At 34.7% G+C, this 24,635-nt stretch overlaps 1 protein-coding gene across 2 annotated transcripts in view; it reads left to right on the forward strand.

The window, feature by feature from the left end:
• Positions 1–23,765, forward strand: part of Smp_039870.1 (putative vasodilator-stimulated phosphoprotein) — a gene marked incomplete at both ends in the record, with an annotated part of 49,422 nt that extends 25,657 nt beyond the window's left edge. Inside the window, 5 exon segments of one of the 2 annotated variants that reach the window (XM_018790102.1) lie at positions 552–561; positions 566–961; positions 18,201–18,397; positions 21,553–21,737; positions 23,573–23,765. In XM_018790102.1, the coding sequence (XP_018655479.1) occupies positions 552–561; positions 566–961; positions 18,201–18,397; positions 21,553–21,737; positions 23,573–23,604 (820 nt within the window). 2 annotated transcript variants of the gene reach the window in all.
• Between the last annotated feature and the right edge of the window lie 870 nt (positions 23,766–24,635).

The raw sequence follows: 24,635 nt of genomic DNA on the forward strand, positions 1-24,635 counted from the left end.
GTTAAGAGAACAGTTCGAAGTCAATTCAGTGAATGTGTTTGTAAATGGTGCCAAAGGATACCAGTTAATTTCCTGCTTAAATGCTTACTGAGTTTTCCGAATTCAACCCGTTCCCCACTTTTTACCGAATTTGTGAAAAGTTCCTGTTCACTGTTCCTACATTCTTCCATAGTCCGATCAAATAGAGACATGAATAAGCTATATCTCATAATCTCAGAGTCGTCAGTAAGCTAGCTCATAGTTATTCCTCTATTTATTTGCATAAACTAACTTCGAATCATAGCTTCCTCTTGTCATATAGCTGGCTTTCTACCTGTTTGTTGTTTGAGAATTTAACATACTTAGAAGTGTAGTTACTATATATACCCAAGGTATGTAACATCATTGAGTGTGATTTCATGCATATTATTACTGATTAGGTGCTATTCCACCATTTAATCTTCATGTTTTTATTTCAATATTTTAGTACAGTTTACGATACATTTGTTGTCTATGTTCAACCTTTTTAGTTTTATTAATTTATAGTAAGAAATTTTATTCATTTTTCATAGGCACTTCAATTAATATTACCAAATCCCAACAATCGATTCCTGCTCCACCACCACCGCCGCCACCACCTCCCCCACCTCCTCCTCCTCCGCCAATGACTAATATATCTGGGTCGAAAAATTGGCATCAGAACACCACCACTACAACAGCAATATCTAATAAACTATCAGGTTCACAGTCAGCTGCCGATAATTCTGATACTAGTGACCAAGATAGTATCGCTGATTCTGTTAGTTTAGATGCTCAATTACGTATGGCAAGACAACAACGTATTCGTGCTGCTTCTGTGGCTGGCCTAGGATCTTCTGATTTTGTATCAACTGTTTGTGGCCCACGTACTCATGGTGTAGATATGATGACTGATCTTCAACGTGTTCTGGCAGCACGTCGACGTGCTAAGGAAGCTGAAGAGGTTGGTCCAATTTGAAACTGATTATTATTTATTAAATAGACATTAACTGATAAATATCAGGGGATAATGTTAAGTTCTACTCTTAGATATTATAAGTCAGATATTCACAGTTATGCTATTTTTCACGAAGACTCTATGGAGTCAAGAACAGTATTTGATTAATTCTGATATATGCAATGATATTTTCAATAATATTCGTTGCCTTATAATCAAAAGCTATAATTCAATAATACACTTCAGTTAGACTCAATATTTATTCTTTTGTCACTTTACTAACATTTTGAACTAATATAACTCCCCTATTAGGTAAAAGTTTATGTTTTGATGTTTACTGGTTGAAGGTTGTCGAGAATAAACACTAGATCTAGGTTTCGTGCTTGTTAACAAGACGTACCTGGAATCTTTAAGGTCCTGATACTCCATTTAGGATTCCATCCACCGTCACAAGAACTTACAGCCGAAGAAAATATTAATAAACCTTTTTGACCACGACTAATTAACTGAAGAACTGAGATTTTTTCAGTTTACATAACTGGAGTCCCATAATAAAAACACTTGTTTTTTTTCACTCATTCAATTGTTACTTATGTGTTGGTTAAAGCGTTAGACTTTCAATCACTGGTTCACCGGTTCAACTCTTTACTTACTTCCTTACTTACGCCTGTTACACCTCGTGGAGGAGCATAGGCCGCACACCAGTTTCCTCCATCCAAGCCTGTCCCAAACAATCTTTTCCAGTTCGTTCCAGTTAACATTCATCCTTTTCATATCTGCTTCTATTTCCCGACGTAATGTGTTTTTGGCCTTCATCTTTTCCGCTTCCCTTCACGATTTCAAGTTAGGACTTGCCTCGTGATATAGTTTGGTGATTTCCGCAATGTATGTCCTATCCACTTTCAACATCTTTTCCTTATTTCCTCTTCAGCTGGAAACTGGTTTGTCCTCTCCCATAAAACGTTGTTGCTGATGGTATACGGCCAGTGAATGTTGAGTATTTTGCGTAGACAACTGTTTATAAATACTTGTACCTTCTTGACGATGGATGTAGTAGTTCTCCACGTTTCCGCTCCGTACAGTAGGACTGTCTTGACGTTCGTATTGAAATGGAAATGCATGTCAGCTGTCCTCCATGCACGACCTTGCCCTGTTGAAAACCTGCTCTGGTACTGACAATAGTGTGATTCCTCTGTAGTTGTCACATTTGCTCAGATCTTTCTTTGGTATCTTGATGAGATATCCTTCTTTCCAGTCTGTCGGCACTTGTTCCTCTTCCAAAATCTTCCCGAATAAAAGCTGAAGCATTTTTGCAGTTACTTCAATGTATGACTTCATTGTTTCAGCTGGTATATTGTCAGGTCCTGCTGTTTTCTCGCTCTTGAATTGTCTAGTGACCATCCTGATTTCTCCGATCGTTGGTGGGGTGATATCTATAGGAAGGTTTGTGTGTGCTGCTTCGATGTACGGTGGATTCAACGGGGCTCGTCTATGCAGCAGTTCCTCGAAGTATTCTACCTATCATTTCCTCTGTTCTTGAATCTGAGTGGTTAGCTTGCCTTCTTTGTCCTTGACTGGTCTCTCTGGTTTACTATATCTCCCTACTAGTTTCTTCGTTGTATCATATAGGTGTTTCATATTTCCTTCTGTTGCAGATTTTTCGGCCGTCGTTGCTAGTTCTTCCTTTCTTGAATCTTGTCCACGGTTTCGACAGATATCCCTTCTTTATGATGATGCTTGTTGCAACATAGCACATCCTGACACGTTGAGGTTAGCGTTCCTTTGATCCCTTCCCAGTTGTCCTCAATAGTGATTTCTTGTTCTTTCTGTAGATTTTGTAAAGCTTGAAACCTGTTGTTGGGAGTTATCGTGAATTAGTTAAGTTTGTGAATATCTCGATTAAAGGCTGTATCGAACCTTTGTACTGCTGTTTCCCCAGTTGTCCAGTGTTTCTTTAGCTTCAGTTTTATCATGGCCACAACCAATTGGTGGTGATCTGAATCTATGTCAGCTCCTCTCTTGCTTCTCACGTCTTTCATTGAGTTTCTGAATCTTTCACTGATGCAAATATGATCTATCTGATTCTCTGTGGTGTGGTCCGGTTAGATCCATGTAGCTTTCTGTATGCGTTTGTGTGGAAATATTGTGCCGCCTATAACCAATATGTTGAATGCACATAGATTTGCAAATCTCTCCTCATTTTCATTTCTCTTTCGTAGTTCATGTCGTCCCATTATATCTTCATATCCAGTGTTGTCCACTCCGACTTTAGCGTTCAGACCTCCCATCAGGATTGTGAGGTCCTTCCTTGAGCACTTAGCTATAATTGCAGCCTTTCATAGAACTGATCTTTATGGTCGTCGTTGTTATCATTGGTGGGCGCATAACATTGGATAACATTCATTGTGATCTCTTCCTTCTTTGTTTTGAATGATGCTTTGATGATTCTGGATCCGTGAGCTTCCCATCCTACAAGTGCATTTCATGCTTCTCCGGACAGCATTAGAGCAACTCCCTGAAAGTATGGAGCATCTTTTTATTACCTGTCCCATTTTATTGATATATTCTTCCGTTCTAGTTGTTTTTCATAATAATAAAATGCAGTCGAACTTATATATGTATATGATATTCTCAAGCCTAGTTATAAGTCATCCCACTTAAATATATATTGAACTTTCCTATCTATCGTCTTTTATAACCCATACTAAAAATAACAAATCAATAGATTGTCTCGTCTGAGTTTTGCTCCCATTCTGCATTGATTAATACGGTAACGGTTATGGATATTATTATCATTATTATTACATCAGGAGACCTAATCAGACAATTTTCTCATATATATTTATGTGTGTATTCATCTGTATGTGTATACAGACCTGCCCAGTCTTCTTTTATTGATCTGTACAGTTGCATGAATTCTCTTTCAAACTTAGTCTGTTAGAAATTTTCGATTTGTTTATACTTTGTATACATTTCTATACTTGTCATACAGTATATCCCAGGGACAAAGTGGGATTTTTATAAACTTTTGGTGTGTCCATGTTGGTAGCACTATATATATATATATATATATATATATATATATATACTCACTTTTTAGTAGTTATTCTCCCTTACCTCTCTGTGTATCAATAATGTGACTATCTATTTTGTTCCTTACTGTGAGAGCCTAGAAATGTAAGCTTTCACTTACCTATCTTTGATGAGTGATTAAGCTATTTTCTTTAAAAAGAAACTCAACTTTAGAGAAATCGTATCTCGACAAGATTCATGTAATTACATTTCTGATTTACGACGTTTTAACTCTGCCTTGTTTTAGTATATTTGCAACATAACGTTTATGGAATTCTAGACATCCAATAGCGTTCTATTCAGGACTTATCAGCTAGTTGTTCTTGCAAACCAGTGTTTATGTTCACGTCGAGACTTAAATCTAATATCCATCAATTGGAACGTCAACACGTTATTCAACTAATCTACTGTGTTGAGATAACTGCTGAAACCTGTGGCTAAAAGAAAGCAATGAGATATTCACACAGGAAGCACATTTATGCCCTTTGGCAACTGATCAGTTGTACATCAAAAATTCAAGAATAAAAAAGTATTTTTGTAATTACTGACAGTATTTTTTTAGAATGGGTTGCTGTCTGACGAAATCTCAGCACGGATTCAAAAAGCTCGTTTGGCTTTTGCCAACTTACGTCACCTATGGCGAAGACGAGATATCCGTCTATCAATTAAGGGACGAGTATACTGCGCAGCAGTTCGCTCTGTTCTACTTTACGGCTGTGAAACATGGCCATTAAGAGTAGAAGATACTTGTAAGTTACTAGTATTTGATCACAGATGCCTTAGAAATATTTCTCGCATCTACTGGGATCAGCGGGTAAGTAATAGTGAGGTTAGACACAGGGTATTAGGGAATGATGGTAAATCAGTTGATGAGTTTGTAAATCTTCATCGACTGAGATGGTTGGGCCACTTGTTACGTATGCCTGAACACCGATTACTACGACGCGCAATGCTGACTAGTATTGGCGATGGTTGGAAGAGAGTTAGGGGCGGCCAAACCAAAACATGGCATCAGTGCTTGAAGTCACTAAATTCTAGTCTGAGCCATGTTGGTAGATGCAAACTACTTGGTTGAGGTCTGCGCGACTATCGTAACAAATTGTTTGAGACTCTGAGTGACATGGCTCAGAATCGATCACAATGTTGTAGGTGTATACACTCTTTATCTTCCCTTAAACCTTGAGATTAAAATTGCTTCATAACTTTTTTCCTTCCTATACTATATCCTTATATACAACCTATCTTTTATATACTACCACCACCACTAAATTAACTATTTCTATGAATCTGGTGTTCATCTTGTTGTGCTAACGAGGTATGGCAACTTGAACCGATGCATAAATGTGCCTGGTCCTACGTTGTAGCTGACTGACTGACTTTATAGTATCTATGCATATATCCGTCAATATTAACTGATATTGATTTCACAAGTGTATTTTACCAATTTATTTATTTATTTATTTATTTATACATATTGACACTGTTACAAAGAGGCACCAAACAGATATGCGCAACACAAATCATTCGATTCATGTGAAGGCTAGAATATTGACCAGACACCGTAAAGGAAGTAAATAGTTTTCTTAAGGGGACAATCTCCAAGCGCCTGACCCTGAATTCTAATCCATAAGTCAGTGGAACAACGTTAGGAGATTAAGTTCCATGGTAGCCGGTGACCAACAATAGGTTCATATGTCATTTGTTCCCATAGTACCTTTTCTTTGGTATCAGTTTTTCAACTCCCCTAAATAAATCCTCCGTACAAAACAACCCGATTCAAGCACCGGACACTTGTTTTTAGTTCACTTAATTTCGTAAACAACATCCCCGCCGCCAGAAGTCAGTGAGTTGGAATTCCCTGGAGGTAGCTGTATACACATGGTTATGTGAGAGCATTTCGGGAGGGAGAACGGACTCTCCCTACTCTCAGCCATACCGGGGCACTTGGAGGCATTTTACCGATTAGTTTTCTTATCATAGTAGGAACCTAACTAAATTGTTTGATCAAAATCAGTGATCGGGAAACCTGATACCAATCAATATATAACACTGTTGAAAGTTTCAGTCAGTCACAACGTAGAACTTCGTACGTACGTACATCAGTTCGAGTTGCCATACCAAATTAGTACAGAGATGAAGTTGTCGATTCAAATCCCATAGTGGTAGAAGTAGTAAGAGTATAAGCATTATGTGAAAGATTAGGGTTTGAATATATCATTGAAGGAGTACAATCCAATGAAATAAATTTGGAAAGAGAAAAATGATAGAGACATGAAGAATTCAGAAGATTAGAATTTGGTAGAACATAAAGAGTGGATGCACCTTCGCCATTACAAACGATTTTGAGCCATGTCATTCAAGGTCTCTAACAATCGATTGCAATCATCTCGCGAATCACAACCAGATAGTCTACATCTACCAGCATGACTCAGTCCAATTGTCAGTGACTTCATGGATTTGTGCCACGTTTTGCTCTGGCCGCCCATAGCTTTCTTCCAATCTAATCCTACACTATAAAACATTGCACGTCGGGGCAGTCGGTGGTTGGGCATACGTAACACGTGTCCCAGCCATTTCAACTGATGAAGTTTCTCTACTTCATCAATCACTTTTCCATCCTTACCTAGTACCTGTTTCCTAACAACTACATTGCTTACCCGGTGGTCCCAGGATATACAAGCAATGCTTCGAAGACACCTATGACCGAATACTAGTAGCCTACGAATATCCTTTATTCCTATCGGCCATGTTTCATTGGCATAAAGTAGGACGGAACAAACTGCTGCACAGTAAACTCGTTCGTTTGTTGCTAAACGGATATCTCGTCTACGCTATAAATGACGCAAGTTGAAAGTTTATATATTCTAAAAACCTTCTAAATTACTATTCACTACAATCTAATTTAATTTACAATTTTTCTCTCCCTAGTTTTCTTTTTTTATGGAAAAAAAACAACTCAATATTACACTTCACTCTTCATTTAAATTTTATTCTTCATGTTTGTGTAAATTTGAAAAAAAATTTTTTTCTTCAAAATTGTTTTACATTTTCTTTCATTCATAATTTTTTTTTCGCAGATTACTTTTTTGCTCTTTTTCTCACTTGTAATTTGGCTGGATTATTTGTGTGTGTGTGTGTGTGTGAGTGTGCATATCTATCTACCAGGATATGTAACAGCTGTCTTAAGATATTTTTTTTTATTCAACTTTTAATTATGTTTTAGAACTTCGTTGTCTTTTATGGGTCCTACTTTTATGTATTTTTACCAAAAGAACAAAAAAAGTAGTCATAGATACACAAATGGTTTTATTCTATTCACTATTATTAATAATAGGAATAGTAATAAACAGTCTAGAATGATCATTTTATAGCCATGGATTTACATTGACTGAGTTTTTTTTTTTTTTACTTTTGATACGTACAAATAAAATAACCATGTTTTATGATGATGTATTCCATTGAATACAATGTTTTAGACTAATAAAGTTTAATTACTGTGAACTATGAGAATATGTGAATTTATGTTTGAACTTATCAAGTTCATATTGTAGTGAATGAGAACACAAGTGAGGAAAATCGAATTCATTTGAACACAAAATTACAGTATCTTTTAGTAAAATCTGAGAACTAAGCAGTAAATACTTCGTTTGCAAAATACCAGTCAATCGTCTTAGACTACATTGTTACTTTGTTTCCACATCTCTGTTCTCGTTCTTTTTTCTTCGATCTTTTTAACCTTCTTTCTACCACCAGGTATTTCACTTTCGATTGATGATATATATAACTAATGTCTATCGACATCAGTAGCACACACCACAATATTACCTACTTTATTTTGATCAGTTGATTTATCTTTTTAATCCTCTCTCTCTCATACACATATGCATGCTGAATATCTATGTTGTAGATTACCTGTTAAAATGCTTTTCTACTTAAAAGATATGTATATATACCTGACCTACATAGAGAAAAAAAGCATGTAATATACTGTTTGAAACTGGTCACATTTGAATTTCTGTCGTATATTTATGATAGTTTTCAGGTCTATTTTGCACAATTGAATTTGAGTAGATTAGATATTCTGTTTTGATTCATTCTGAAAGTATGTTGATTTATATGTAGTAGTATGTAAACTGCCAGATACCACTATAATAAATAATGTGACCGATTTAAATCAGTAATCTACTTTTAGCCACACTCTTGATATATAAGAGCTAATAATAATTCCTACCTTCTTAAACCATACCCGATGAAAATGTGGGAAAAGTTTGGGACCTGGTTTGTCAGGTAGGGGATTTAATCACTAAACCACCACTGAAACAGTTGGATCTAGAAAAAAAAAGTGCGACTGTAATTTTTGGATGACCTTTGAGTGACGCCATGGTGACCTTAAGAATGCCCACCCACCAACTAGGACTAAATGAGGGTTATAAACCGATATGAAGGATTAGGACTATAATTTACAGTTGATGGTTAGGGTTGAGAATTAGATTTAGAGTTTTCATCACGAACTGACATTAGCTAAAATGTCAAAACGCTATTTAGCCAAATGAATGAATTTCGCGTCAAAATCCAAGACCTACTATCCTATATTTGATTAGTTTGTCTATAAATTATTGTCTCACCAGAAAAAAACTTATAAACACTTTAAAACTTCTGACATACTGTTAATATGACATTATTGCTTGAGACACTAACATTGTTCATATGTGCTTATGATAGTCTAAACATTTTGCCTCAATACATTTTCTCCTGTTTTGTTTTTCTTATAATAAATAGTTGTTAAATTTTTAATATTAATTTATTCAGTTTAAGGAAACTTCTAAATTTGTTTAGTCTATGATTTCGTAAGAAATAGCTTTATTATCTGATAATTAGTTAGTTGTCTGTGTAGAATCTTAAGAAAAAGATAAATTAAGTGATTTACACTGATGATGTAACGAGCAAGAAGGCGAGTGGAGACAATCGAATGTACTTGACACGAAAATTATAGACTATCCTAGTAAAATCTGACAACCATACAGTTAACAGTTAGTTTGCAAACTATCAATTAATTGTCTCAATCTTGATCATTCCTTCTGCAAATGTCAGTCCATAGTATCCGATAATTATTGTTCATGCATTTTCATACCCATTGCGTTTCGTTTCTGTTTTTTTCCTTATCGATCTACTGAAGTACATTCAATGCTCGACTATCATTATATACTACTTGTGTGGATATAAGTAGCCCACATCACAATGATACATAGTCATTAATTTTTATTCACTAATTCATTTCTATGTTTATATTACATGATATAAAAACAAAATGTTGTTTTTTGTCTGAACAAACCGTAATGAAATTACCGATACTAATAATCATAATAATAAATGTTTACAAGTTAACTGATCATCTTGTTGATATAATAATATTAGATAATAATAGTGAATGACAGAATTGAGAGGACTGAAAACAACTGTCCAGCGCTTTAACTGGGTTGATGTATACAGAGGATCTATTTAGGGGAGTTGAAGAACTCTGATGCCAAAGAAAAGGTACTATGGGAACAAATGACATATGAACCTATTGTTGGTCACCGGCTACCATGGAACTTAATCTCCTAACGTTGTTCCACTGACTTATGGATTAGAATTCAGGGTCAGGCGCTTGGAGATTGTCCCCTTAAGAAAACTATTTACTTCCTTTACGGTGTCTGGTCAATATTCTAGCCCTCACATGAATCGAATGATTTGTGTTGCACGTGTTTGTTTAGTGCCCACTTGTACTAAAGTTTGTGTGTTTAAAAAACTAAGATAACAAACGAATTGGTTGGAAGATAGGTAGTTGGAACTGATGACTTTAATCATATCTCGTTCACATTCAATGATAATAATAATAAAACTGATAAGTAGTTGTGAGAATTCGATGAATAATGGTAGTAATTTATTTGCTTGCACGAATCTAGATTGGTTTTATAATCTTCTGAGCATTGAACAGGTTGTTTTGTTTTGGCCTTATTTTTAACAGTTCAAAACACCCATGACTCTACGTACAGGCTATCAAAGAATAAGGACTTTGATTTCTTACCTTAATGAGTACCATACATTTAATTTACATAGTCAGAATCCAATAGTTCTTAGCTAACGCTAATAGAATATTACGAGTGGATAGTTATTCACTAAGTTCGAAACTGGGTGACTTCATAGAGATAATAAATATTCACTTTTCTATTTACCTTAAGGTTGTTATTGACTTTATCGGTTCTGTAGACAGTTTGAATAACTTAAACGAAACTTATTTTCCCCGATTTCTTTTTTATCGATGGTCCAAATCAATCAACAGATGGTTAATAATAATTAAACATTAGATTCTCAGTAAATCTTGGTAAATGTATTTATAAAATTTACTAAATAACTGTTAGGACCTGTTTGTGAAGACAATACATTAAAGAAAATAACTATTTTTAAGCGTTTAAGCAAGAATAATGAAGGCTTGCAAGAACCGTCAATCTCTTATGTCTTGATGAGAAAATCAAGTGTCTATAATATCTAGTGTTTCTCGGTTATTAATTTTTGTCTGGATGATTCCTAATAAACTTAATTTGGGTAGAAAATCGTTTCCGCAAAGGATTTTAGCAAAACATTTAGTTTGAAAAATAATGAACTTATGGAACGTCTGGTGATGTCATGAACTGTGGAAAAGGATAGATCATGTGTTATCTACCACAAACTAGAAATATTTTGAAAGGAATAAAGATGATGTGCCTCAAAAGAATGTTTTTTTTGTCACTAGTTCGTGTATTTATTGGACTGAGTACTTCTATTCACAAGCTGATGACCTTTAAGGAGTCATTTGATTTTAAACTGTATCCAATGTTTATCGATCGAGTGGATAGATTGCAATACAAAAAAGTACTGTCTAATGACTAGAAATGGGATTCCCTAATTATTCTGATCTAAATTGTTATAGTCATTTTCTTATTCACTGAATATTCTTAAATATCTACATTGAAACATCTAAAGTACAGGTTTAGTGAAAAAAACATTTCTTCGATCAACTTGTACTTTTAAGTAAGTAGATTTAAAATGTTTAATTGTGCGACTAGAAATGAAATGTATAATTCATAGGTCATTTTTGGGTTGTTTGTATTTGATTAAAAAAAATGCAGTAAACATTTTTATGAAGTGTTAATTTTATCTCAATCAATCAGTCATATATAACGTTGAACCTGACACATATACACGTCAGCCCTAAAATTGTCGTTCACAATTGATGAAGAAATTCTGGAAAAGGTGGAAGCCTTCACATATACGGACGGCATCATCGATCAACAAAGAGGATCTGATGCAGATGTTCAGGCAAGGATTAGCAAATTAAGAACAACATTACTATAATTGAACAACACATGGAATTCAAAACAACTGTCGGCCAGCCAATATCAAAGTCTCAATCTTCAATATGAACGTCAACACAGTCCTCCTGTACGGAGCTGAAACTTCGAGAACTACCACCATCATCAAGACTGTGCAAGTATTTGTAAACAGTTGTCTGCGCAAGATACTCAATGTCCGTTAACCGGACACCATCAGCGACAGTCTACTCTGTGAGAGAACAAACCAGCTTCCAACTGAAGAGGAAATCAGGAAAAGACAATGAGAGTGGATAGCACACATTGAGGAAATCACCAAACTGCATCAGAAGGCAAGCGCTAACTTGGAATCGTGAAGGAAAGCGGAAGAGAGGAATGCCATAGAACACACTGAGTCGGGAATCGTAAGCAGATATGAAAAAGATGAATCGCAACTGGAAAGGATTATCCAGGACATAATTGAATGGAGAATGCTCCTCCATGAAGGGTAACAGACGTAAATGTGTAAGTCGATGATTTTGATGTTCATGTGCTAATGTCAATCTGAATTAACGAGTAATTGTACAGAAACATTGTCAATTCGAAACCATCATTATTTCATTGTTTTCCTACTTGTAATCAGATCAAACTGACTAAAGTACTTCATCTACATCAATTTCGATAGAAGGGATATTCTCTCTAGGAGCTGTACATACTTATCACTCATTACTTTTATAGTCCAAATTTCAAGTGATTTATTCTATATCAATGGATCTATGAATACATCCAGCTATCGACTTCGAAATAACAATGAAACGCTCATCCTCTATTCCACTATCAGTCACCATACGAACTTACTAAGAACTTAATATAATTTCAATGAGTTAGTTTATTTGTTATAAACCGAAAATCACTTATTCCATTCATATAGAGTAATGAAAATCACTATATTCATAGATAGTAGTTGTATCATCTGTCCATCTGTCTGTGCATAATAATCTTTTTTTTCAAGAAACCTTCTTGTAGAATTCCATTTCAAATAATTACTAAATTGTTTATTGTAAATAATTATCTTCAGTTTTACATTGTTATGCACATACACATTACTATGAATATGAAGTAACTTATTTATTACAATGATTATATTTTAACAAAACTATTCATATCTATTTTGATTTATTAATTTTTCATATTTTTTGTCTATTTGTAAACCAAATACCATTTAGTTATTTGTTTGGTATCTTTCTCAGTCAGTCAGCTACAACGTAGGACCAGGCACATATATGCATCGGTCCAAGTTGCCATACCTCGTTAGCACAACAAGATGAACACCGGATTCATAGAAGTAATTAATTTAGTGGTCGTAGTATATAAAGAAAGGTTGTATATAAGGATATAGTATAGGAAGGAAAAAAGTTATGAAGCAATTTTAATCTCAAGGTTTAAGGGAAGATAAAGAGTGTATACACCTACAACATTGTGATCGATTCTGAGCCATGTCACCTAGAGTCTCCAACCATTGGTTACGATAGTCACGCGGACCCCAACCAGGTAGTCTGCATCTGCCAACATGGCTCAGGCTAGAAGTTAGTGACTTCAAGCACTGATGCCATGTTTTGGTTTGGCCGCCCCTAACTCTCTTCCAACCATCGCCAATACTAGTCAGCATTGCGCGTCGTAGTAATCGGTGTTCAGGCATACGTAACAAGTGGCCCAACCATCTCAGTCGATGAAGATTCATGACCTCATCAACTGATTTACCATCATTCCCTAATACCCTGCGTCTAACCTCACTATTACTTACTCGGTGATCCCAGTAGATGCGAGAAATATTTCTAAGACATCTGTGATCAAATACTAGTAACCTACGAGTATCTTCTACTCTTAATGGCCATGGTATCTTTCTGATTACTGCTTATACTACTCTTACTACTTCTACTGCTATGGGATTTGAATTAACAACTGCATCTTTATGCCAATGTGGTATAGCAACTCGAATTGATGTACTTACGTACGTACGAAGTTCTATGTGGTGACTGACTGACTAGTTATTTGTTTGTTATTTACTTATTCTGTCGGTAATATTCTCTCTCTTCCTTTTATTGTTTTTGTTTTAAACAAGAAGAAAAATTTCACACACAGTTAATGATTTTTTACTATTGAATATTGAATTCTTTTCACCTATGTTAAAACAATTGTAAACATGGATCTTTAGTCTGTAGGTATATATGTATAGTTTATAATTTATTATTCAAACTATCTATTAGATGAGTTACGAATAACATAATATTTATAGTCATATGAAATAGTGGATAAGTTCAATGAGAATATTTCATAAATGTTTCAGATAATAAATAAAAAGAATTGGATTGGTTGAAGTTAGACATTAACACCATTGGATGCTGGCCGACTCAGTGGTCTATTGGTTAAGTGCTCTGGCGCGAGACTGATAGGTCCTGGCTTCGAATCTCGCGGGTGCGGGGTCGTGGATGCTCACTGCTGAGGAGTCCCATGATAGGACGAAACGGCCGTCCAGTGCTTCCAGGTTTTCGATGGTGGTCAAGCTTCAATTGGCCCATGATTTCAACTATAAAAAGAAACTCACTAAATGATATTTTAAAACATTGAAGTCTGTGCTATTCCTTAAAAAAAAAAAGAAAACTATTCAACGGTACTTATTTTGCTAATACTCTTGAAGAAGTGACAAAAACCTGGTAAACTCTAAACAAAATTTTCATGTTTTAGTTTTGAGACTTCTCAGTTAATCAATAACTTCTAGACTTCTAGATCATTTCATTGGTGAACACAATACTAATGTATGCACTTCTGAATAGGTATGTAATCATACAATTGTTTTCTGTTTCAAACAGTTGGCTATATTGTATAAATTGACTAGTCCCTAATTTTCTTGACTCTTATTATCACAGTTTTCTCTTTGAATCTGTCTGTGTATTCCTCCACAAACTCGGCTTAGCAAATTACAATGTTTAATTAATTGGTATTTTAATTTTTGGGACAATAGACTTGTGTGAGTTATTAGTTAGAAGTAGTACGTTTTTGTAAAAATAAAACGGTGGCAAAGTGAACGTCAGGCGGCTATAAATAATACTTGAACTGTTTCACTCGTTTAAGTTTTAAGATATCATACATCTCAAATTACCTAACTTATAAGTGATTGATTTTCAGATTTTAATTTGTTTGATTTCTACCTACTTTCAACTGAATGACAGTAGTAATAATATGGTCCTCGACTTCTGTTAGAAATGTAAATGCAGTTGTTACTTTCCGATTTCTTTTGTCGTGCAAGTGTGTTTCTTAAGTTTCCCAAAAAGAAAATTAAATTAGGAGTGGTCTTAAAGGCGTGATAGCGCATTCGTGGATTCCAGGGACAACTGCTTTTGATCAGTCATACACCCCGTTTTTATGAGTTCTTGATGTTTCAGCTATACACTTTAAACACCTTATCTCTGATATAAATCCATGTGGTAAGAAAGGGTGTGGTATTATTATGGTCGACCTTTTATGACCCTCTCCTTTTGTTGTCAGAGAAGGAAACATGTTTGTTGTTTTAAAGGAACAGTTTACTTCTATCACAACTCAGTACAATTAACAGTACCATTTCGCCCTTCGACCTTTAGTGCTGCTCTTAGTTCGATCTGCCTGTCATGTTAGGATCCAAAGGAGCAAGTATTTCATTATGTATAGCTTGACTGGGTCATCCTGATCATCAAGCCAGACCACCATATCCAGGTATCAGGTACAGTTGAAGCAATATGGTTTAATTATCTAGCATATTATATATATATATCCCTAAGTTAACTAGTTTTCTCTTTTCTGCTATTCTCTTCGGCACTGTTACTTCACTTTAATTATCAGGTATTATAAAAGTAAACATACTATGTTCTTTTTTTGACAGTCATTACATAAATATCATTTTTGAACATAAATATTTACCTATTGTAATTTTAAATTATAATAGAAAGAGATAGAGTTAAATAAGCAAGGGATGACGTGGGTACGAGGAATTTAACTGCAACATTAGCATATATATATATATATGCCAAATAATTAGATGATTTATCATTGTCTCATTTTCATTTGTGTACATATGTACATATGTATATGTAGATAAAATTGTATGGCCTTTGGACTGATTGTCGCCTGTTCTTTCTTCCATAATTATACTTTAGTTAAATCATGTGATTTTACATGTTGTTCCAATATCCGGCAACTGTCTTTTACTTAATGTTGCTTTTATTGTACTATATCATTTGTCGTATAGTTCACATTCCATTAAAGTGTGATTTGGCTATTAGAAATTGACATTTTTTATGTCTTATCTCTTTTTCTTGTTCCAGTCTGTTTATCACTAATTTGTTTCAATTCAACCCACTCTATAATCATTTTTGCGTTCAAAACAAATATAAAGTTTTTCATATCAATCATCTAATGCTTTTTTTTATTGTGTCCGTACTCGTCTCTCTTGGAGCTTAGGTTGTCAGTTTTTTTCTTTTGAAATAAATATAGACATCCTGACTGAAAGTCAATTATATTTATTTAATATACTATTTAAAATGTTACTGGATTTTCTTCTTGTAAAAGTATAGTACAGGGATAAGCTAAGCAAAATCAAGAATGCGACTTTTACACTTTTAAATGAATTTACTTATTTATTTGAACATATAAATATTGATACAAAGGGTCACAGAATACATGAATTATGGTTTCACCATATACTGTTTCAAACCTTTTTTTCCCACTACAGAGCATAAATGATAGTGTCACAATTTGTGAAATGCCTAATTCTGTCTTTGTAGATTGTATATAACAGGTAAATCGACTATATTCTGAAGTTGAGATAGTGAAGATTTGTATTTCAGGTGGATGATTTAAGTAGATTTTTTGTTCTGTGAGCTGGATGATTTGGTCGTGGAGTTTTCATTGTTCTTCTGAATAACATTATTAGCACAAACTTCAGGTAGAAATAAAGTGTTCGAGTATTTTCCCATATGACTCACAGCTTTTCCTGTCGACCTCGATTTTGATTCTTTACTGTTGACGTTTAACTTACCGTTGTTTACCTCTTTATTTTGACTGTATCTTCCTTTGATCTGGTTCCTGGTTCCACATTTTCCCATATTTTTCTGACTGGTCGATAGGTTGGATTGATTTCAATGTGTTTGTTGACTGACCCGAGTGCCAAGCTTCTAAAAATACTCTGGTGTTTTTAGAATTGCCTCTATCCATATCATATTAGTACAGTCATCAAAACAAATCCTATAGTAGTAGCAGTATTAAAAGTATCAGTTGGAGTAGAAAAGATTATTTACAGACAATATAATTTGATAAGAAAGAACCAGTTCATTGATTAGGAAAGTATAAGATAATTTCTAAATTCAAAGTGACTACATCTAGATAATTGTGACCGTTTCTAATCCATGAGATGAACAAAAATCTCAGAACAAATATTAAATAATTTCGTAATAATTGGCTCTAGATGGCCTAACACTACCCTGAGTAATTACGTCCCAGTCCCAGTATTTCAAAGAAATCCAATAGACAAGACAATAGCAAACTTTCACGTTGTGTAAAAACAGCGGGAATTTATAAATATCACTTTTGTAAACGTTATTTCGTGTATTCTATATGTTACAACTATTGTATTGTAAGGTTTAATAATAATGTAGCTACTGATTATAAGGAATATGTTGATAATTCTAAAGTAATCGGTTTATTAGAATCAAGTTGCGTAACCGTGATAAGGCAACAGTCGAAACAGTATGTGGTTTACATGACTTATGCTTATTAGTAACCGTTTTCTGTTTATCTTAGTAACGTTTGTTTTTTTCCTTATAGTCAATAAACAAAATAGTTTTCGATGTTTACAATAAAGTAATATTCGTTTTTATTCATTAATACAATGTTTATAATATCTAGATTGAATATTAAACACTTTGTAAAACTATCTTAAGAAATAAATATAAATGTCACTTCTCAATCGTAAACAACATTGTCTAATGACTTATTTTTCAACCAGTAAATTCATCAAGGTATACATATTGTTCCACCTACTTTGTTTTGGGTGTTAGCTTTACGCAAGAATAAAATGAGACTTACTTACTTACACCTGTTACCCCTCGTCAAGGAGCATAGGCCGCTCACCAGCATTCTCCATCCAACTCTGTCCTGGGCAATCCTTTCCAGTTCTTTCCAGTTATTATTCATCCTTTTCATATCCGCTTCAATCTCCCGGCGTAATGTGTTCTTTGGCTTTTCTCTTTTCCGCTTCCCTTCCGGATTCCAAGTTAGAGGGATTGCCTCGTGATGCAGTTTGGTGATTTCTTCAATGTATGTCCGACCCACTCCCAACATCTTTTCCTAATTTCCTCTTCAGCTGGAACCTGCTGGTTTGTCCTCCCCCATAAAACGCTGTTGCTGATAGTATCTGGCCAGTGAATGTTGAGTATCTTGCGTAAACAACTGTTTATAAATACTTGTACCTTCTTGACGATGGATGTAGTAGTTCTCCATGTTTCAGCTCCTTACAGTAGAACTATCTTGTCGGTTAATCGGAATACTTTATCGTAATTGGTTACATTTGTAAATTTTCCTCTCGAAAAAACTTACCTTTCTATCACTTTTTTATATTTGATCTTTCGAGGTAGATGTTCTATGTTTCATAAATGATAGATAATTAATGAAGTATTGTTTAGTTGTGTGTTGAAGAACTATCCCTCATTTGATAGATCATTTAATGGTTATTTACACGCATGGTTTATTCGTTACATAATCAATGTGTGCTTCATAGACCTTTGCTTTCTAAATAAATTTTTATTGCAATTTAGGATCCGAATGCCACAACTAGTGTTATTTCTACACCAAGTAATAATACTTCAACATCAACAACAGTCAGTAATTCAAATAATGATCTACCAACTGCTACTTCTCCTGTTCGTTCACATTCTGTTGTAACAAATGCATTTCAAGGTCAGAACTCTTCCACAAATACTAGTTCGTCCATTGTACCTGGTTATGCTACATTGTAAGTAATATGAGAGGTATTATTATAAATCATCTCTTCTTTCAAGTGATTGTATATTTGCACATTTTATTAGTAGAGAATTTAAAATGATCTTAACATGTATCTGGTTGCCTTGGTTTTTATTAATTCAATAAATACCCGCTGAGAAAGATCCTAAAAGCCTAAAAAGAAAGCTGAAAATTTTTTATTCAGTCATCATTGAATAGAAACTTTTCCTAAAACTGAAGGATTAAATGTCACAATTTATTTGTTTGATTACTCGTGGTTTTACTATATTTAGTATGTTTCCAGAAAAGTTTCCAGCATATCAAGGTCATCTGTAAACCATCTATGAATAATCCCGTTTTCCTGAACATAGATTAGAATATACTTTTTAATTATATTGCATGCCTTTTCTTTGTTGCTTGAGTTCAAGTTTAGAAGTAAGCTGGAAATATAGGAAATGTCTAGGAAGTCATTAACAAGCCTACAAGTAAGAAAATTTATCAAGTTTATTCACAGTTAAGATGTTTTCTCCATCTCACCTCATTTCAATGTTCTACAATGAAAGTGATGAATCGGAAAGCAGTGAAAATAAAACTCAGGAGTTTATTTATTTATCATAAACTTAACACGCAAATTGGTGAGTAGCGCTCCGTTGGTCATGACGATATTGGACTTATAACTTCACACAAATCCAACAATTCAATTAACCACACCACATTAACACAACTAAATGAGATTATTAAGGTAAATACCAGAGTAGTAAAAGTAATAATGATATGAGCAGCTGTCAAAACGTTTATACATAGAGGTTTTTATATGGGGATTAAATATGAGTTCGTGGAATAAATGCAAACTTGGGATCTAAGGGAAATTTATTATTTATTTATTTAAACACATAAATATTGGTACAAGGAAGCACCAGATACATATGCGCCATACAAATCTCATTCGATTTGCTTGAGGGCTGTGATACTGCACAGGTACCCGAACTGAAGCAGGTGGTTTTCTTAGGGGGGCACACCCGGAGCCTTTGACCGAAAGATCTGATCCACAAGGCAGTGGAGCATCGTGTTGAGATGCAGTCCCATAGTAGCCGGTGATCAACAATTGATTCGTACGCCATTTGTTCCCTCAGGATACTGGAGCCCATGTGCACCATTGATTTGGAATGAGGGTTTTCCAACTCCCCTAGGTGGACTCGCCGTGTCCATCAACCCGGTTATAGCGCCGGACATTCGCTTTTCGTCTTCTCAATTTCGTAAACAACACCCCCGCCACGAGATGGCAGTGATTAGGACTTCCCTGGCAGAGAAAACAAAATATGAATGCACCTTTGGCATTGCGAATGGCTCTGAGCTGTATCACCCAAAGTCTTAAGTCACTGATCGGGGTTGTTGCATGAACCGTAACCAAGTAATCTGCATCTATTTACATAGCTCAGACTTTGTGGATAAATACTACTTTTTAGTTTGACCATCCCTTGTTTTCTTCCAACCTACTTCTGTGACAGACAATACCGCGTGGCGATATCTACAGGAACTGGCCATGTGTAAAACACTTCCCAATCATCTCAGTTGATGAAAATTTACTTCTTCATTGAATAATTTGTCATCTTTACCTGGTACTATACGTTTAACCGCAAAGTTGCTCTCCCTTTGGTCTCAAAACACTCAATCATCCACAAAGTTTAATAGCAACATTTACAATTACTCTCTACCTGAGTGATTTGATTTCAACTCTTCAAATGACATAAATTTCAAGTGGATTTATAACACACTGTCTTCTGATAGTGAAGACTTGTAATTCAAGTGCACGCTTTTGATGGTATTGTTGCTTTCTGTGAATTGAATGATTCACTTGTTATCACATAGTAGTAAAACGAATTAGATTAAAGAAATTTCGCAAATCTTGAGTCAAGGAAATTTCAAACACCAGAGAATTTATAAAATAATATCTCGACTAATCTGCAATCAGTAGGTACATCGATATAGATCCAATATATCAATTCATAATGAATAATAATACAATCAATCATAATATATTCAGTGGTGGTCAATCGAATAAAACAGTCAACAAGAACACAAAAGTGTATCAAAACAACAATGCATGTGATAAAAATTAACTAATAAATTTATCTAATCGAAATTATATGTAGCGGTTGTAAAATAATTTTGAAATCCCATTCCTACTCTAAGTATAGACAACAATGTTGTTCAGAATGACAATAGAAATTTGTTAATTATATTAACTCTGACCAGTGTTGGAGACGGTCGGAAGAACGTTAGAGGCGGCCAAACCAAAAGGTAGCACCAATCCATAAAGTCACTAACTTCTAGTCTGAGTCATGTTGGTAGATGCAAACTGTTTGGTTGGGATCCGCGCGACTATCATAACCAATGGTTGGAGATTCTGGGTGACTTGGTTCAGAAACGATCACAATGGTGTAGGTGTATACACTCTTTGTCTTCCCTTGAACCGTGAGATTAAAACTACTTGATACCTTTCTTTTTACGAGCTATTTCTTTCTTCCTGTATTATATCCTTATACGCAATCTTTCTTTTATATATTACTCTCATTGAAGTAACTACTTCTATAAATTTGGTGTTGATCTTGCTGTGCTAATGAGGTGTGGCAACTTAGACCAATGCATATACGTGCCTGGTCCTAAGTTGTAGCAGACTGACTGATAGTTATTCAGTCATTTCAGAGAACACAATATCATTCAGATCTTGTTGCTGATAATTGCTAGTTTTTGTAAAAAATACCATTCTTAAGAAGTTAACAATTGTGTTATGCATATATTTTGTTTATTTAGTTACTTATTTGTTTAAAATAAAAGTGTAAATTTTCATGTTCACACAGTAGTAAGACATAGTAGTTAGACATTAACACCATTGGATGCCGACTCACTGATCTATCGGTTAAGTGCTCTGGCGCGAGACTGGTAGGTCCTGGCTTCGAATCTCGCGAGGCGAGATCGGGGATGCGCACTGTTGAGAAGTCCCACAATTAGACGAAACGGCCGTCCAGTGCTTCCAGGTTTTCCTTGGTGGTCCAGCTTCAATTGACTCATAATTTCAACTATGAAAATCTATAGACTGCCAGTTTGTTTGTTATTTTTTTAAATAAATATTAATAATAATAATTATTATTATTATACTATTTCTAGACGAAAAGTTTCCAGTCCAGCTTTGGATTCAACAGCAATGAATTCTCTATCCAACTCTTGTTCAACTAATAATTCGAATAGTGGGAGTACAACAGTAAATCGAGCTGATTTAGAAGCATTTAAACGTGAATTAATATCGGAATTTCGTCGAGAAGTTCAACAATTAAAAAATGACATAATCGAAGGTGATCTGAACTTTTCTTTTTTTTAATAATGTATAGGTTGAAGTTAATTGCTATTCGAGAGTTTGTATTTTTGATTGAATAATGTCTTTGAAAACAATAGCTAATTAACTTTTATTTATTATATGATAGAACTAATTTACCATTAAGTTTAATATCAAATTAGTGTACATAAAGATTCTCTAGTTATTTTTTCAAATATCATTCACTCGTCCTCATAGTGGATACTTATGATCACGCGATTTTTATGCGCCTTATCATTAGTGAGTTGTAGAGGTAATCATTGGAAAAACACATGGATCTAGGTTTTATGCTAGTTGGCATTTGTTAGTACAGCTTACCCGCAATCTTGGGGGCAATAATGCTCCTCGTATGATTCGAAACCGTACCATCCAGTTTCACAATGTGAAACGACTTTCAACTAGGATGAAACCTGAGTCCTGATTATACTACCGATTAATTCCAACTACCTAGTATATCATTTCAATGTAGAGCATGCGCTATTGAATCATTTAGATTGATCACTACACTGCAACCTAATCAACAAAATCCGATTATTACAAAAGGACTAGATAAAAATAACATTAGTTACTGCTCAGAGATCGTTCAATGTAGAACTAATCCAAAGACAATGACTCTAAATAAACGTCCCGAGTATTCTACTCGTCTTAACCAGCACTGGGGAGGTTGATGACTGATGATGAAAGTAATAATCTTGTACTAACTATTAATGTAATTCCTGGACTTTTAGTAAGAAGCCGTGACCAATTTAGTTCCGACATATCAGGGCTGAGTCAATTATCCACCACAGGTAATGGAAGATAATCACGTAGTATCGCCAAATGGTTGAAATCAAACATAGATCGCGGCTAACTCGCGAGCACGAAGGTCTTGAGTTTGATCTCTTTTTTTAAGTCATGGATGTGCACTGTTCAAAAAGCCTATATTCGAAGGAAATAACTGTTCAATGCTTTCTGATTTTCAATAATAGTCTAAATAAGACCAATGTGTGATGTAATCCATGAAAATTGCGTATATGTTATATTGTAGTATCAGTTGTTATGTTAAGCCCATATACCTTATTCTAGCTACTGGCCAAGCCACTTCGCCTATCCATTATGAGTCATATTTTGATCTTGTTCATTATTCGCTTATTAACCTTGGCTATACTTTTACATGAGCATATATGTGTACACTTCGTATCTTATTCATCATATGTCTGTCATTCATTTTTGTCCGACTATAAATGTTGATTAACGCTTGCTTAAATCGAGTTGGCTTCCCAGCCATCTCCAATACGCATTGTTTTCGCTTCGCTCTCGAGTTGGCTTCACAGCCAATCTCCAATACGCATTATCTTTCGCTTCATTCTCGAGTTGGCTTCCCAGCCATCTCCAATACGCATTATCTTTCGCTTCATTCTCGAGTTGGCTTCCCAGCCATCTCCAATACGCATTATCTTTCGCTTCGCTCTCGAGTTGGCTTCCCAGCCATCTCCAATACGCATCATCTTTCGCCTCGCTCTCGAGTTGGCTTCCCAGCCATCTCCACTGCATGTCTCTTCCGCCTCGTTCACTTCCTTCGCTTATTCGCCTGTTCACTCGCTCGTTATTATTCGCTCAGGTGTTGCTAACTTTCTGACCTGAGTTATTCGACAATAAACTGTATTTGCTGCTATCCTTTGTTTTCTGATTTTACGCACCGTTAAGATTAGAATTATAACGGTTATCGAAGTAAACGATTAACGAATCGCGGCACTACAATATGTGTACATAATTGCCATTCATTTAATTATTGGTTTTTACGTATTTCTATTCTCTTTTCCCTTTTTCTTTTAGCTCTTCGTGCATCTTCTATTCGAAATTGTTAGTTGGACTATAATGAAACACTGGTTGATGATCATCTTCAATATGTCCATTGCTTGCTTTTTTTTTCAATTCTCTTTTCTACATTTCTACTCTCATCTCCGCATATTTTATCGAAGAATAAAGAATGTTATTCATACAAATCAACAATGCTCACTTAACATTCCATAATAATCATAATAAATAGTCTGTTGAAATTCTTCTTTGGTGTAAATCATCTTAATGTTCAGTTTATTTATATGGACACATTATTATTCTGCCTATAATAAAACGTCATTTTGTTAATGATAGGCAAAGTTGGGCTGGTATTGTTGTTGCTCTGATTTCTGGGCTATGTACAGTTGTGTTTGTTTGTGTGTGTGTGTGTGTGTCTATGAGTATAATTCTTTAACTCACTTATAAACAAACGACGCACTGCCATTATTGCTACAATTTACTCTGATATATGCATTTTATTGTTACCTTATAGTTGTTGCTCTCTTTTTTTTCATTTCTTATTGGATAATGCAAAGTTGTGTAGCTTACTTTTCACTCTGTTGATTCACATGATATTAATGTGTATGGTTCCTATGATGATAATAACAACATTTGAAGGCAGAAACTGTTAAAAAGTGGATTCATTTAAAAACCTGCTTTATATTTGGTTTGTTCTTTAATTGGGTTTTTGACTTCATTTAAGTCAATGTTTACATTTTACTTTCTATCTATTTGTCAACTTCTTTTCTTTTATAAGAGTTGCCTAAACTCATATATCTATCTATTATTGTTTTAAAATAATTGTACACATTAATCTCCAATCCCATTTTATGTATTCTCATTCACTAGGTTTACATCATTTGTAATGTAATATGTCTATGTATAAATTTGCACTTGATGTGTGTACGCATACTTCTGTAATGCTTCCGTCTGAATGAGATAACAGAATAAATATATTTTGGCTGAGTTTTTCTTTCATTTTGTTACTACTTCTCTCTTTCTTTATTTATGATATTTCGATAGTTGGATAATAAAACAATAAACTGGTACATCTCATTAT

This window comes from Schistosoma mansoni, chromosome W (genome assembly GCF_000237925.1).
Source record: "Schistosoma mansoni strain Puerto Rico chromosome W, complete genome".
Classification (NCBI taxonomy): domain Eukaryota; kingdom Metazoa; phylum Platyhelminthes; class Trematoda; order Strigeidida; family Schistosomatidae; genus Schistosoma; species Schistosoma mansoni.